This window comes from Pleurodeles waltl, chromosome 11 (assembly GCF_031143425.1).
Source record: "Pleurodeles waltl isolate 20211129_DDA chromosome 11, aPleWal1.hap1.20221129, whole genome shotgun sequence".
Lineage (NCBI taxonomy): Eukaryota > Metazoa > Chordata > Amphibia > Caudata > Salamandridae > Pleurodeles > Pleurodeles waltl.
In genome coordinates, this window is record NC_090450.1 from 98,891,698 (window position 1) to 98,905,610 (window position 13,913).

The window sequence follows — 13,913 nt, forward strand, 5'->3', positions numbered from 1 at the left end:
GAAACCAGAAAGTATCATATTGGGGACTTTAAGACTTTCTTTATTTTGGTTTTAAAGGTTTTATATCGGATATCCATCACAGTTTGATGGATTTTCTGCACTTTACTGTAGGCATTTGTATGGTTTAGACATGTTCTTTGAACATTATTCTTTCATTTTTCTGGCATATGTCAGGTTATCATGGGTCTCCATTGAGATGTATCTTTGTAGATTCTGTTCACTGTTTTGTATAGAATCAACTGTTTAGGAGTTATTCTGCAATTTGTCGTTTGCATTTAAGACTTCCTTCTTTTCTAAAGGGTTTTAACCTTGGAATGGGTAATTTTTCTTCTCCTTGAAGATGTTCATATCTGTTGTGCACGAGGAGGTTGTGTGTTTGCCTCATCTTGTTACAGCTGTTTTCACAGTGTACCTGACTCTAGTTGTTGTAGGTTGGGTTCACACTTTGTGAAGTGTTGTCCCAAGATTGAATATACAAAATCGGATGGATTCTTTTTAGTTCATAATCCTTACAATTATTTGTTTTCAAGTATTTGAGAGTTTTTCTAGTTTATCTGTAGATGGGTCTTAGTCGTGTATGAGAGTTTCCATTGGTTTCCATCACACTACCAGGGTTTCTTTTTTTTACTTGCTATTTTATTCAGCATCTTCTTAAAAAAAATAAAAATAAAAAAATTGTGTGGGTGCATATGTTCGATGGCATGTGTAGCTGTAGATTCACATGCTATGCATAGCTCTTCCGACATCTAGTGTTGGGCTCGGAGTGTTACAAGTTGTTTTTCTGTGAAGAAGTCTTTTTGGAGTCACAGTATCGAGTGACTCCTTCTCTTGGTTACAGTGCGCATGGGCATCGACTCCATTGTTGGATTGTTTTCTTTCCGTGGTCTGGTTCGGACATGTTTCCTCTCGCTCCGAGATTTCGATTTGGTAAACTTCAGAAAACCTACTTATTCGTCGGTATTGTTTTGATCGCGTTTCCCATCTAGCATCGAACTGATAGCACTGTCGAAACCTTCATCTTGCCTTTAGGGGCGCATGCGTGCCCAATTCTGGCATGTTTGGGCCTACTGCGTGGAAAGCCTAATGGATCGGACTCCATTCTGATTCTGTACTCTGTGCCACGCAAAGTACCCCTATACTGACCAACACCTGATTTGTAATTTGTGTCTTTCTCCAGATCATTGGAAGGAAGATTGCGAGGCCTGTCAGTCATTTGGATCAAATAAGACCATGAGAGATCGCAGAGCCCGAAGTCTTGAAATGTCGCTGAAAAGCACTGAACATCTCGACGTCATGGAGGAAGAGCAGGCGCAGACAGCAGTCTCCATCCGAGACACCGACTCCGAACAAGAATCGGAAGACGATAGACCCATCACAGCTGGCCAGCATGTGACTATGTCTGCCCCTACACCCCTACAGAAAAAACATCGAAGGCCTTGGGTACACCACTGCTGGAAGGCCATGGTTCAGCCCGAAAAAAGACTGTTGCCGACCGACCTTCGGGGTCGGCGCCAAAAAAGGCCACTCCTCCATCCACCTCGGAGTCGAGTAAATGTAAAACCTCCACTTCAGACTCCGGTAAAAGACCTCATTCCTCAGCGTCGAAAATTCAGGAATCGGTTTCGGAGTCGAGACGATAGACTACTTTTTCGGGACTGAAAAAGATACACGCTTCAGAGCCGAAAAAATCCTCATACACAGAGGAACAGGGACTTTCAAGAAAATTAAAGCAAATCTGAAAGCCCATGCCGGAATCTCATAAAACTTCTGAAGAAGTTAGATGCAGCTCGGAAAAGAGTTGCCACACAAGCAGCTAACCAATGGAGAATTGCCAATTCTCAGGCACTTCTAGCCAGATATGACCGGGCCCACTGGGACGAGATGCAAGATCTTATACAGCACCTCCCAAAGGAGCATCAAAAGAGAGCACAACAGGTTGTGGAAGAGGGAAAAGCTAACAGCAATAACCAGATAAGGTCTGCACTTTATGCTGCTGATACAGCCGCAAGGAGTGTCAATACTGCCATCAAAATTAGAAGACCTGCTCCTCTGGGTTTAAACCAGAAATTCAACAGGCAATACTTAATATGCCTTTTGACAAGAAACATCTATCTGGCCCAGAAGTAGACACCACTATTGAGAAACAGAGAAAAGACTCTGATACTACAAAAGACATGGGGCCTTTATACACCACACCATTTAGGGGCTGCTTTCGCAGACCCCAGTTTAGAGGAGGTTATAAGCCACAATCCTCTGATGCTTCCACCTCCCAAACAAAGCAGGGACAACAAACCCAATATCAAAGAGAGGGGTTTAGAGGGTCCTATAGAGGACAATATTTCAGGAGCAGAGGTAAATTCCAAACCTCAGAGCAAACCACAGCACAACCTAAACATTGCATTCCTTCCATTCCACAATTCACCTGTGGGGGGGGGGGGGGAAGACTACAGCAATTCCACTCTCATTGGCAAAATATCACCACAGACAATTGAGTATTATCAATTATCCACAATGACAATTGCCTAGAATTAATCTACACCCCTCCAAACATTCCACCACGATACCACAAGTTGGCCCCAGAAAACACTGTTCTTTTGTAACAAGAGGTACAATCTCTATTATTAAAACAAGCAATAGAATGTGTTCCACATTCTTAGCAGGGAACAGGAATATACTCACTATAATTCCTCATTCCCAAAAAAGACGTCACTCTCAGGCCAATCTTGGACCTCGGGCCCTTCAATCTATACATCCTGTCTGAACATTTTCACATGGTAACTCTGCAAGATGTAATTCCACTACTTCAAAAACAAGATATGCATGATTGCTTTAGACCTCAAGGATGCATATTTCCACATACCCGTCCATCCAGCTCACAGAAAATACCTCAGGTTTTTCATAGCAGGAAAACATTACCAGTTCAAGGTTTTGCCATTCGGCATAACAGCAGCTCCAAGAGTGTTCACAAAATGCCTAGCAGTAGTAGCAGCCCACTTACGAAGACAACACATCCACGCCTTGCCATATCTAGACTGTTGGCTAATAAAATCAAGCAATTTTACACAATGCCAACAACACACTTGTTAAGTGATAAAAACCTTGCATACACTAGGGTTCACTCTCAATTATCAAAAATCACATCTTCAACCAGCACAATTACAACCTTACCTGGGTGCTATCCTAAATACACAAAAAACCCTAGATTATCCAAATACACAAAGGATACAACCTTTCCAAAATCTCATACCACACAACAATATACTGTAAAATTTAGCATGAAGATTCTAGGAATGATGGCATCTTGCATAGCCATAGTTGCACATGCAAGACTAAACATGAGACCCTTACAACAGTGTCTCTTACGTCAATGGTCTCGGGGACACGGTCAACTTCAAGATCTAGTGTTGATGGACCGCCAAACACATATGTCCCTTCAGTGGTGGAATCGCAGCAATCTAAGGAAGGGGCGGTCATTCCAAGACCCTGTGCCTCAGACCATAATCACAACAGACGCATCAGTGATTGTAGAGGTGAGCTCCCCAACCAATCAGATCCATTCATGGGCAATGGGATGCCCAACAGAAACAACTTCATATATACCAACTAGAACTATTAGCTGTATTTCTCGCTCTAAAAGCGTTTCAACCTCTTCTCAAACAGAAGACTGTTCTAATAAATACAGACAACATTACAACCATGTATTACCTCAACAAACAGGGCGGGACACACTCGTCTCAACTGTCCCTGTTAGCCCAAACAATATGGAAATGGGCAATTCACAAGCACATTCATCTATTAGCGCAATACATTGCAGGGATAGACAATCAGCTGGCAGATCTCCTAAGGAGAAATCATCAACAAACACACAAATGGGAGATTCACTCCCAAGTAATTTCAAAAGTGGGGAACACCAGACACAGATCTATTTGCAACAAGCGAAAATGCAAAAATGCCTAAACTTTGCATCCAGACTCCCACACCCTCTATCCAAGGGCAATACTCATGGATCAGTTGGTCTGGGATATTTGCTTACGTTTTTCCCCCTCTCCCAGTCCTTCCCTTTCTGGTCCGCAAACTACGTCAAACATCTCGCCATGATTCTAATAGCACCAACATGGGCACGCCAGCATTGGTACACAACACTCCTAGATCTGTCTGTAGTAACCATTCCAAACTCCCAAACAGACCAGATTTGTTAAACCAGAACAGAGGTCAAATCAGGCATCCAAATCCCAATGTTCTCAATCTAGTGATTTGACTCCTGACGTCATAAAATTTGGTTACCTAAAACTTCCACCAGAATGTATGAAAGTAATTAAACAAAAACGTAAACCTACTGCACGACTTCTTCGAAGAAAAACAACTAGTAACACTCCGAGCCCAACACTAGATGTCGGAAAAACTATGGAAGAGCTATGCATAGCATGTGAATCTGCAGCACTATATGCCACGGGGTACACTGAGTAAGTGACATTTTCCATCTATATACCCTTTGTTACTACATAAGCTTTTGTTTATTTTACTCATTTGTCATCATATGTATTAAGAATACTCTGAAGATATTTTTATCATCTCTAGTTACTTTTCCTGGGGATATTGTTGTCTTCTGTTTCTTTGCAACCCCTTTGCTGCCAGGCCTTTCCCCCTCCTGTGCCAAGCCAATTTTGGGCTATTTGGGGTGGTTTGTGCTTAGACCCTCATAACTTTTTGTCTACTAAGCTACCCATGCCATATTTGCATCCTTTTTGTTTTTCCCCCACCTCCTAGGGATTCTAGAGGTGCACATAGTTTGTGGGTTCCCCTGGAGGAGACCAAGAAATTAGCCAAAATAATATACCATTACATCTGCTGGAAAATTCTGGTTGCGGGAATGTATAGGACTTGTATGTTCATCATGAACCCTAGGTAGCCAGAGCCAATAAATGAGCTACACCTTTCATTGTATACTGTGTATACAGCAATTCATTTGGATGAATATAAAGTGTGAAAAATAGGTATCAAGGAAATCTTTGTATTTCCAAAATGGGCACAAGATAAGGTGTTGAGAAGCAGTGGTTATTTGCAGATCTCTGAATTCCGGGGTCCCCATACTAGCATGTGAATTACAGGGCATTTCTCAGATATATGTCTTTTTTTACACACTGTCTTACATTTTGAAGGAAAACATTTTGAGAAAGGCAAGGGGCAATAACACTTGTTCTTCTGTTCTGTGTTCCCCCAAGTCTCTCGATAAACATTTTTCCTCTCTTGTGTGGGTAGGCCTACTGCCCGTGACCGGAAACGCAACATGGACACATTATATTTTTACATTGAAATCTGACGTTTTTTTGGAAAGTGCCTAGCTGTGGATTTTGGCCTCTACCTCAGCCGACACCTAGGGAAACCTACCAAACCTGTGCATTTTTAAAAACTAGACACCTAGCGGAATCCAGGGTGGAGTGACTTGTGGGGCTCTCACCCGGTTCTGTTACTGATAATCCTTTGCAACCTCAAAATTGGGCAATAAAAACACTTTTCACTCACATATCGGTGCTGGAAAGTTCTGGAATCTGAGAGGAGCTACAAATTTCCTTCCACCCAGCATTCCCCCATGTCGCCCGATAATAATGGTACCTCACTTGTGTGGGTAGGCCAAGTGCCCGTAACAGGAAATACCCCCAAAAATACGTGGGCACATCAAGGTTATAAATTACAAAACTACCTGTTTTTGCAAAGGGGGGGTGGGGGGGTACCTGGGCTTAGCAGCCATCTAGGGAAACTTACCAAACCCTGACATTTCTGAAAGCTAGACACCTGAGGGAGTCCAGGGAGGTCCGACTTGCATGGATCTACCAGCGTTTTCTTACCCAGAATCATCAGCAAACCTCCAATTTAGCTAAAATATGACATTTTCCCCACATTTCTGTGTGGGATCGCCACACCGGCACAAATTTCCTACCACCTAACGTTCCCCTCAGTCTCCCAATAAAAATGATACCTCACTTGTGTAGGTGGGCCAAGTGCCCGTGGCAGGGAAGAGCCAAAAACATGTCGAAATTGTTGGGTGCCCGGGCCTAAGTGCCGCACCAAACCCAACAGGTTAAAGAGGGCAGTTTTACGTTTTTCCTACAAGAGATAGGCATTCTCAGTGTTTATTATAGAGTAGACCTGGTTAGGATACACTTTTACATGGCAAGAGGTTGCTCAGTGGCTTGCTAGGCTGCTCTATGCTCCAACAATGTAGAACATGCAGTTCAGGTCTACATGTAAGAAAAAATAGATTTATCTTCACTGGGTCATTTGGCAGTACTGTCCTGGGTAGTGGTTCTTTAACTATGTTTTCTTTTTCTTTGACTTTCATTGCCATGGTCCTTTCCACAGTACTTATGGGTTGCTCATGCAGGGATTCTGATCCCTTTAAGGGAGCAAGTCATTTTATATTCATTTTGTTAGTTCGCCTCTGACACTGATTGGTTTCTCATGTTTTTTCCAATGTATATTTGTCTCTTACCCGTGGTTCCTTCCACAAGTTTTGCATTGTGGAATATGTTATGGATCACCTACGTTATTATGACTATCCAGTCTTTTTGAATTGTTCTAGATCAGTTTTGTTCTAGTGAGATGTTTTTGATGGTCTCAATCATTGCTGATATCTGCATGCTTTTAATGTTTTTAAGACTTTTTCTTACTGTGATCCTTTAAAAATTATTTTAGAAAAGAGTATGTGATTATTCATAGGTATTCTTCTGAATGCACGGTCTATTTCTCTTGCTGTGGTCCAGTTTTCTTCTGCTTAGAGACTTGCAATATTGTTCGGTGTCTCCTGACACACATTTGTCATACTGACTTGGCTTAGTTTATTCCCATGTTTTTTAATGTCTTATGGTTTTATTTACGTGTGGTTCCTTCCACAGGTTTTTATGTGTGGAGTATGTTATTAATCACCAAAATTATGATTATCCGGTCTTTTTCTTTTGTTCTAGACCAGTTTTGTTATACTTAGAGACTTCGTTAAAGGTCTCAGTTCGCAGTCCCTCCTCCGGGGTTAGTATGACTTTAGTATCTGATTCTAAAGTAAGGAATCTGTGGCTAGATGTCTCTATCGGATGAACAAGTTACTTACCTTCTGTAACTCATTATCTGGTAGAGACCGATATAGCCGCAGATTCCTTAACAATCCTTCCCTCTCGGAAAATTGAATCCTTCTTTGACTTAAATATTTTGTTATGGAAATTGAATATAGAATTCAGTAACTATTTGACACTAGGGTCCCTCTTATTTTAGCACACTGTTTCGATAGCCAGTTTCTCTATTTTCCGTGCTCAAATCATGGAGCCACATAGTCACAGAAGATACTGATGTCGGCGAGAGTGTTATATGGACTCTGTGGACAACATCGATATGGAGTAGCTCAACACCCTCTTCTGACACGTGGAATGTGCCATGGGAAAAACGTTTTAGGATCCAGTCTTGCGCCTAAGAAGATTCTAAAGTAGGAAATCTGCGGCTAGAACCTGTCTACCAGATAATGCGTTGCCTAAGGGAAGTAACTTGTACTACAATGCCCAACCTACCCCAGTCTTAATGACAAAGCTACACCCTGTCTCTAAGCCTTGTTCTGTGGAACCTGTGCCTGGATTAGCTCCGTGCCTCCCCGAGTTTCCAGGAGCTAGAGCGACCCCTGCCCAACTGTGAGAGTTCTATGAGGCCATGCGTCTAATTTTTGGGCAGCTCGACCCAGCTGGAGTGCCTAGGGGCCCCGCAGAGTCAGAGGGGACCCCTTCGGGTTCTGTGCATGTGGCTTTAGCCTCAGCTGCAAGTGGCTCCCAGTGATCCAGTCTTGGATCCGCAGCAGCTCCGGTCGTACCACCTAGACCCTCTCTGCCGCCATCCGTGCTTACAGACGGCACCATCTCTATCATCGCCATCTCCTATGTGGAGCCAGGTAGGAGTCGTACAATGCTGAGACTATGCCAGCTGGAGCTTTCCCTTCTCGTTTGGAACCTGAGCTCTTTTCCTATGGACAAGGCTTTGGGGATGAACCGAAGTGGTCGCTGGTCCCTTCAAAATACCAGCCCCACGAAGAAGTGGACTACCATGAAGTCTTGGGTGAAGTCGGCAGACTTAATACTTCTCCAGATACTGGCATGCTTTCTCCTCCTACCATGGCTACAGAGGAGGGAGCTTCTTATGCTATGGTGGTGAAGAGTGTAGCTAATGCCTGGACCTTCAACTGCCCCTTGTGGCCATCAAGACTAACCTCTAGACAGAGGTGCTGCAAAAGGGAGTTTCCTCCTCTGAACCCCTGCTGCTGCACAGTGATTCCCTCTCTGACGTCCTACTGGGTACCTGGTCCAAACCCAGCAAAGGGACTCTTTGAATGGAACTATTGCCTGCCGCCATAGCCTGCACCTGGGGAGCCAATGTGTTTGATGCAACACACCGCTTCTGAGAGCTTGGTGGTCATTCCCTTCCGCTTCCCTGGACAGGGAATCCAAAAGGTTGGACTTGCTTGGGAAGATGTTTACTTTCACCAGCCTTGCATTGCTGTCTGTTTGGTATTCCCACACGTTGTGGGACACAGCTACACAAGTGCTGCCAGAGTTCCTAGAGGAGGCCTGGACTGCACTCTGGCTGTTGCCGATGGGAGAGCTGCAGCAGAGTTCACAATTTGTTTTAGCCTGGACACGACCGACTTGCTAGGCACAGCGGTTTCTTCAACAGTGGCCCTGAGGTGCCACGCTTGGCTGAGGACGTCTGGCTTTTCAGGGGCTGTTCAGGCATCCTTGATGGACATGCTCTTTGATGGCACCTGTCTCTTCAGGGACAAGGAAGACTCTGTGCTCGAGTGCTTCAAGGATTGTCTGGCTACGGCCAGGTCCTTGGGCCTTGTGGTGACCCCTTGCTCCGCTCCCCCTCCCCCTCATTCTGCCTTTTGCTGTTTTCGTGGATACGGCAGGGGTCTCCAGCTGCACCTATTCCCACTCTGCCTATGTGCTGTACATGCTGCACAGCCTCTTGTGTGGCTGAGGTAGCGGGACTTAATGACTTTGTGGTTTGGGTGGACATCATCCTGTTCAGTATGGCCCCACCCTCCAGTGCAGCAGCCCTAAACCTTCCTAGTCAGATTCCCCCCACAATGGGCCAGTTGGCAGCTGGATTCGCCATCATCTGCTCCGTTACATCAGTCACATCAGTCAGGTGGGTTTTGCAGATAGTCCAAAGGGGCTACTCCCTCTCCTGCGAAACTACCCCTCCATCCATGCCACCGTCCTATGATCGGATGACTGAGGATCATTTGTCCTTTCTCTGTGAGGAAGTTATGGCATTCTTGGCCAAGGGTGTTATAGAGGGGGTTCCTGCACCAAAAGTAGGCTGCGGTTGCTATTCCCGCTTCTTTCTGGTTCCCAAAAAGGACAAGGGTCTTCACCCTATCCAAGTACTTTGGTCCCTCAGTCTCCTTCCTCAAGAAGAAGTTCAAGATGCTCACATTGGTTCAGGTTCTATCTGCCCTGTACCCAGGAGACTGAATGGTAACGTTGGACTTGCAGGAGATGGGCATCTTAGTCTTGCTCAAGGTGCTTTCCAGCTTGTATTGGCTCCGGACACAACAGAAGATTTCGGAAACACTTCTGTTTGAGTCTGACTGTCTGTCTTTTTCTGAATGTTTGTGCTAGAGCAGTACAAGACCACACACACACACACACACACACACACACACACACACACACTGTCCTGGAGATGTTGTGCAGGGTTTTAATCTCCTATCTAACTGCCTTGGGAACACCTTTTCCTTAAAAACATGGTGCAGTGCAATTCGGTCTTTATTTCAATGCTAGGCTTGGCAAACCGGTTATGCTGATTTCATTGTAACTTATTTTAGCGTAATTTCAACCCTTGCAAAACCTGTTTTAATTTAGTCGCAATACAATACATTTTGTAGATTGCATGCATATTGTTTTTCGTTTAGACGTGATATAGGCTAAAATATTAATCTTTATCAGTTTGATTTTGTGATTAAAGTGCATGTGTGTCTTTACAAATAGGGACATCGCAAGTGCAATAAAGGAACTCCTTGATACAGTGAATAATGTATTTAAGAAGTATCAGTACCAGAACCGCAGGGTATGTATAAACATTTTTTATTTGAATGTTTTGTACTTTTCCAAGTAAATGCTACCTCGGTTAACTTTTAGCCATACAATCATCTCATTACATAATTCAAGGTTAGTTAATTTTAATTTGGTGTTTAGTCGTACAGATAGTTCACAATTTGGGTTGCAGTCTACTGGTGTCCACATTATTGTACAGAGCAAAATTATGATTTGACATTGTGATTTACCCCTTCACCCTAGACTGCCCACTTTTCATCAGTATTGCATTACTTTGCACCATTCAGGCAGTATGTATAAATGTTAAACTTCCGAACTACAACTATCCATAACAGCAGTCGTAAAAAGGTTTGCAGAGTAGAGTGTTCTACACAGCCACTGACCTTTTCTCCATCCACACATCCTTTGTTTTTTCTTATTCTTTTTAGTACAGCCAGTGTAAAAGTTAATTAATCCATTGCCCAAGCCTCAAAGTGGTGTCCTGGTACCGCTTTATGTTACATATCTACACGCTCCGAAATAGCGAGAAGTACAACATCCATTAGTTTGTTTCTCTGTATTTTTTCTGGCATTAGGTCCATCAAGCAACCAGAAAACTCTATTGGGTTGCCTTTCCAGTCAGTCCATTACATAACCAGTTAAACTGTCTTTGAAGGAGCCAATGACTGTGCTTTCATGCACTAGATGGAAATAAATTGGCTGTGCAAATAGGAACTTCATTGATGGTCATAAACACTAAATAATTCTGCGCAGCCTGTGTGGACTCCAGAGCAATATATAGAATACTAGTTTAAAACCTGCATTGCATCATTATTGCTCCTAAAGGTGAAATAGTATGAAAAAGAAAAAATGCAGACAGATATGCCTGTATTGTAAAGAAATTAAAAAAAGGTACCACCCTTTGAGAATCCATGAGGCTTTTCGGCCCAAAGTGCTCACCCTACTTGTAGTTTCTCTAAGCGAGACAGTTCCTCTTTACGGTATGTATGCAAAGAAGTGCTTTCCATTACCCAACATTAAAAAGACTGGGGAGGCGGGTTGTTTGACTTTAATGGAGAACCAGAACTACAGGTAACCTTTTCTTCTGCATCATAGGATTTTTATTGATAGTCATAAACACCGAATAGCAAGCTTATGCAAACCAGAAATGCAGCAGTTGGCAGCCAAAAAATAAAAAAAGTTATATTTTAAAAGATTTCTTAATGTTTTTTGGCCCATCTTGGACTTGGCCTGTGCAGCAGAATCTAAACAATGTGTTCGGTGGCATGTGTTGCTGCAGATTCACATGCTGTGCATAGTCCGCCGTCTGGTGTTGGGTCGGAGTGTTACAAGTTGTTTTTCTTCGAAGAAGTCTTTTCGAGTCACGAGACCGAGGGACTCCTCCTACTTTGGTTCCATTGCGCATGGGCGTCGACTCCATCTTAGATTGTTTTTTTTCCGCCATCGTGTTCGGACGTGTTCCTTTTCGCTCCGTGTTTCGGGTCGGAAAGTTAGTCAGAATCAACGGAAAATTCGTCGGTATTGTTTCGTTCGGTATCGGGTTAGATTATAATCGACACCGAATCTTGAAGAGCTCCGGTAGCCCTTCGGGGTAATTTCGATCCCCCGTCGGGCCTGGTCGGCCCGACCGCGTGCAACATCGAGACTGATGGAACGGACCCCGTTCCGATTCTGTCCTAAATGCCACAGTAAATATCCCTATACAGACCAACATTTGGTCTAACTTGTGCCTGTCACCCGAGCACAAAGAAGAAACGTGTGAGGCCTGTCGAGCGTTTCGGTCGAGAAAAACGCTCCGAGACCGAAGAGCCAGAAGGTTGCAGATGGCGTCCACGCCGACAGGACAACAACGGTTCGAGGAAGAGGGAGAAGAAGAAACATTCTCCATCCACGAATCGGATTCCAAAGAATTCGACGTCGAAGAAACCGTGAGTAAGACGTCGAAACCAGCATCACAGAAAAACAGACAAAGCGCAGGGGACGCCACTGCCGACAGGCCATGGCTCAACCCATAAAGTAGGTGACCGTCCATCGGCACCGAAAAAGGGCTAGCTGGTGCCGAGATCGTCCGACTCAGGTCGAGACACAGGCACGCAGCAATCTCGGGACCGAGAAACTGCCGCACAAAAGGGTCGACACCGAGACAGCGGCACCGAAGCTGCTCGGCACAGAGATAGCGGCACCGAAGATGGTCGACGCCAAGAAGGTACGACACCGAAAAAGAGGAAAATCTCTTCGGAGCCGAAAACAACAAAAGACCCGGTTTCGGTGCCAAAACGCCCAGCAACCGAACCGAAAGCCAGTTCCTAATCAGAGGAACAATCACTGTCCTCCCAACTTCAAAAACACAGATTTGAGGAGGAATTACAAACAACAGCTGTAGATCACACGCAAAAGCGGATCTTTATACAAAGTGGTACAGGGAAGATCAGCACCCTTCCCCCAATCAGAAGAAAAAGGAAACTAGATTTCCAACAACAAGAAAAAACACCACAAGCAAAAGTGGTAAAGAAGGTAACTCCACCACCCTCTCCACCACCGGCAACTCATATATCACCGGCACAGACTCCGTCACAATCACCAGCTCATACCACCATGAGCCAAGATGACCAGGACGCATGGGATCTCTATGACGCCCCAGTATCGGACAATAGCCCTGAGTCGTACCCCACTAAGCCCTCACCACCTGAGGACAGTACAGCGTATGCTCAGGTGGTAGCTAGGGCAGCAGAGTTTCATAACGTATCGCTACATTCAGAGCCTATCGAGGATGACTTCCTTTTTAACACCCTGTCCTCCACCCATAGCAATTATCAAAGCCTTCCTATGCTCCCGGGAATGCTAAGGCACGCTAAAGAAATCTTTAAGGAGCCAGTTAAAAGCAGAGCAATAACCCCAAGGGTGGAGAAGAAATACAAGGCACCACCCACAGACCCTGCTTTTATTACATCACAACTGACACCAGATTCAGTTGTCGTAGGAGCTGCTCGTAAAAGAGCCAACTCGCACACATCAGGCGACGCACCACCTCCTGACAAGGAGAGCCGAAAGTTTGATGCAGCCGGTGTAAAGAAATGGCTCCCTGTTGCAGTTACCCCCCACTTTTTGCCTGATACTGATGCTGACTTGACTGAGAAGTGTGCTGGGACCCTGCTAACCAGGCCCCAGCACCAGTGTTCTTTCACCTAAAATGTACCATTGTTTCCACAATTGGCACAACCCTGGCACCTAGGTAAGTCCCTTGTAACTGGTACCCCTGGTACCAAGGGCCCTGATGCCAGGGAAGGTCTCTAAGGGCTGCAGCATGTCTTATGCCACCCTAGGGACCCCTCACTCAGCACAGACACACTGCTTGCCAGCTTGTGTGTGCTGATTGGGAGAAAATGACTAAGTCGACATGGCACTCCCCTCAGGGTGCCATGCCAACCTCCCACTGCCTGTGGCATAGGTAAGTCACCCCTCTAGTAGGCCTTACAGCCCTAAAGCAGGGTGCACTATACCACAGGTGAGGGCATATGTGCATGAGTACTATGCCCCTACAGTGTCTAAGCAAAACCTTAGACATTGTAAGTGCAGGGTAGCCATAAGAGTATATGGGCTGGGAGTCTGTCAAAAACGAACTTCACAGCTCCATAATGGCTACACTGACTACTGGGAAGTTTAGTATCAAACTTCTCAGAATAATAAACCCACACTGATGCCAGTGTTGGATTTATTAAAAAATGCACACAGAGGGCATCTTAGAGATACCCCCTGTATTTTACCCAATTGTTCAGTGCAGGACTGACTGGTCTGTGCCAGCCTGCTGCTGAGAGACGAGTG

At 44.7% G+C, this 13,913-nt stretch overlaps 1 protein-coding gene across 1 annotated transcript in view; it reads left to right on the forward strand.

The window, feature by feature from the left end:
• PDCD10 (programmed cell death 10) overlaps nucleotides 1–13,913 on the forward strand; it is a 212,097-nt gene that overhangs the window by 86,424 nt on the left and 111,760 nt on the right. The window contains exon 6 of the mRNA XM_069213217.1: nucleotides 10,026–10,104. Within this exon, the coding sequence (XP_069069318.1) occupies nucleotides 10,026–10,104 (79 nt within the window). The remainder of the gene's footprint in view (nucleotides 1–10,025; nucleotides 10,105–13,913) is intronic.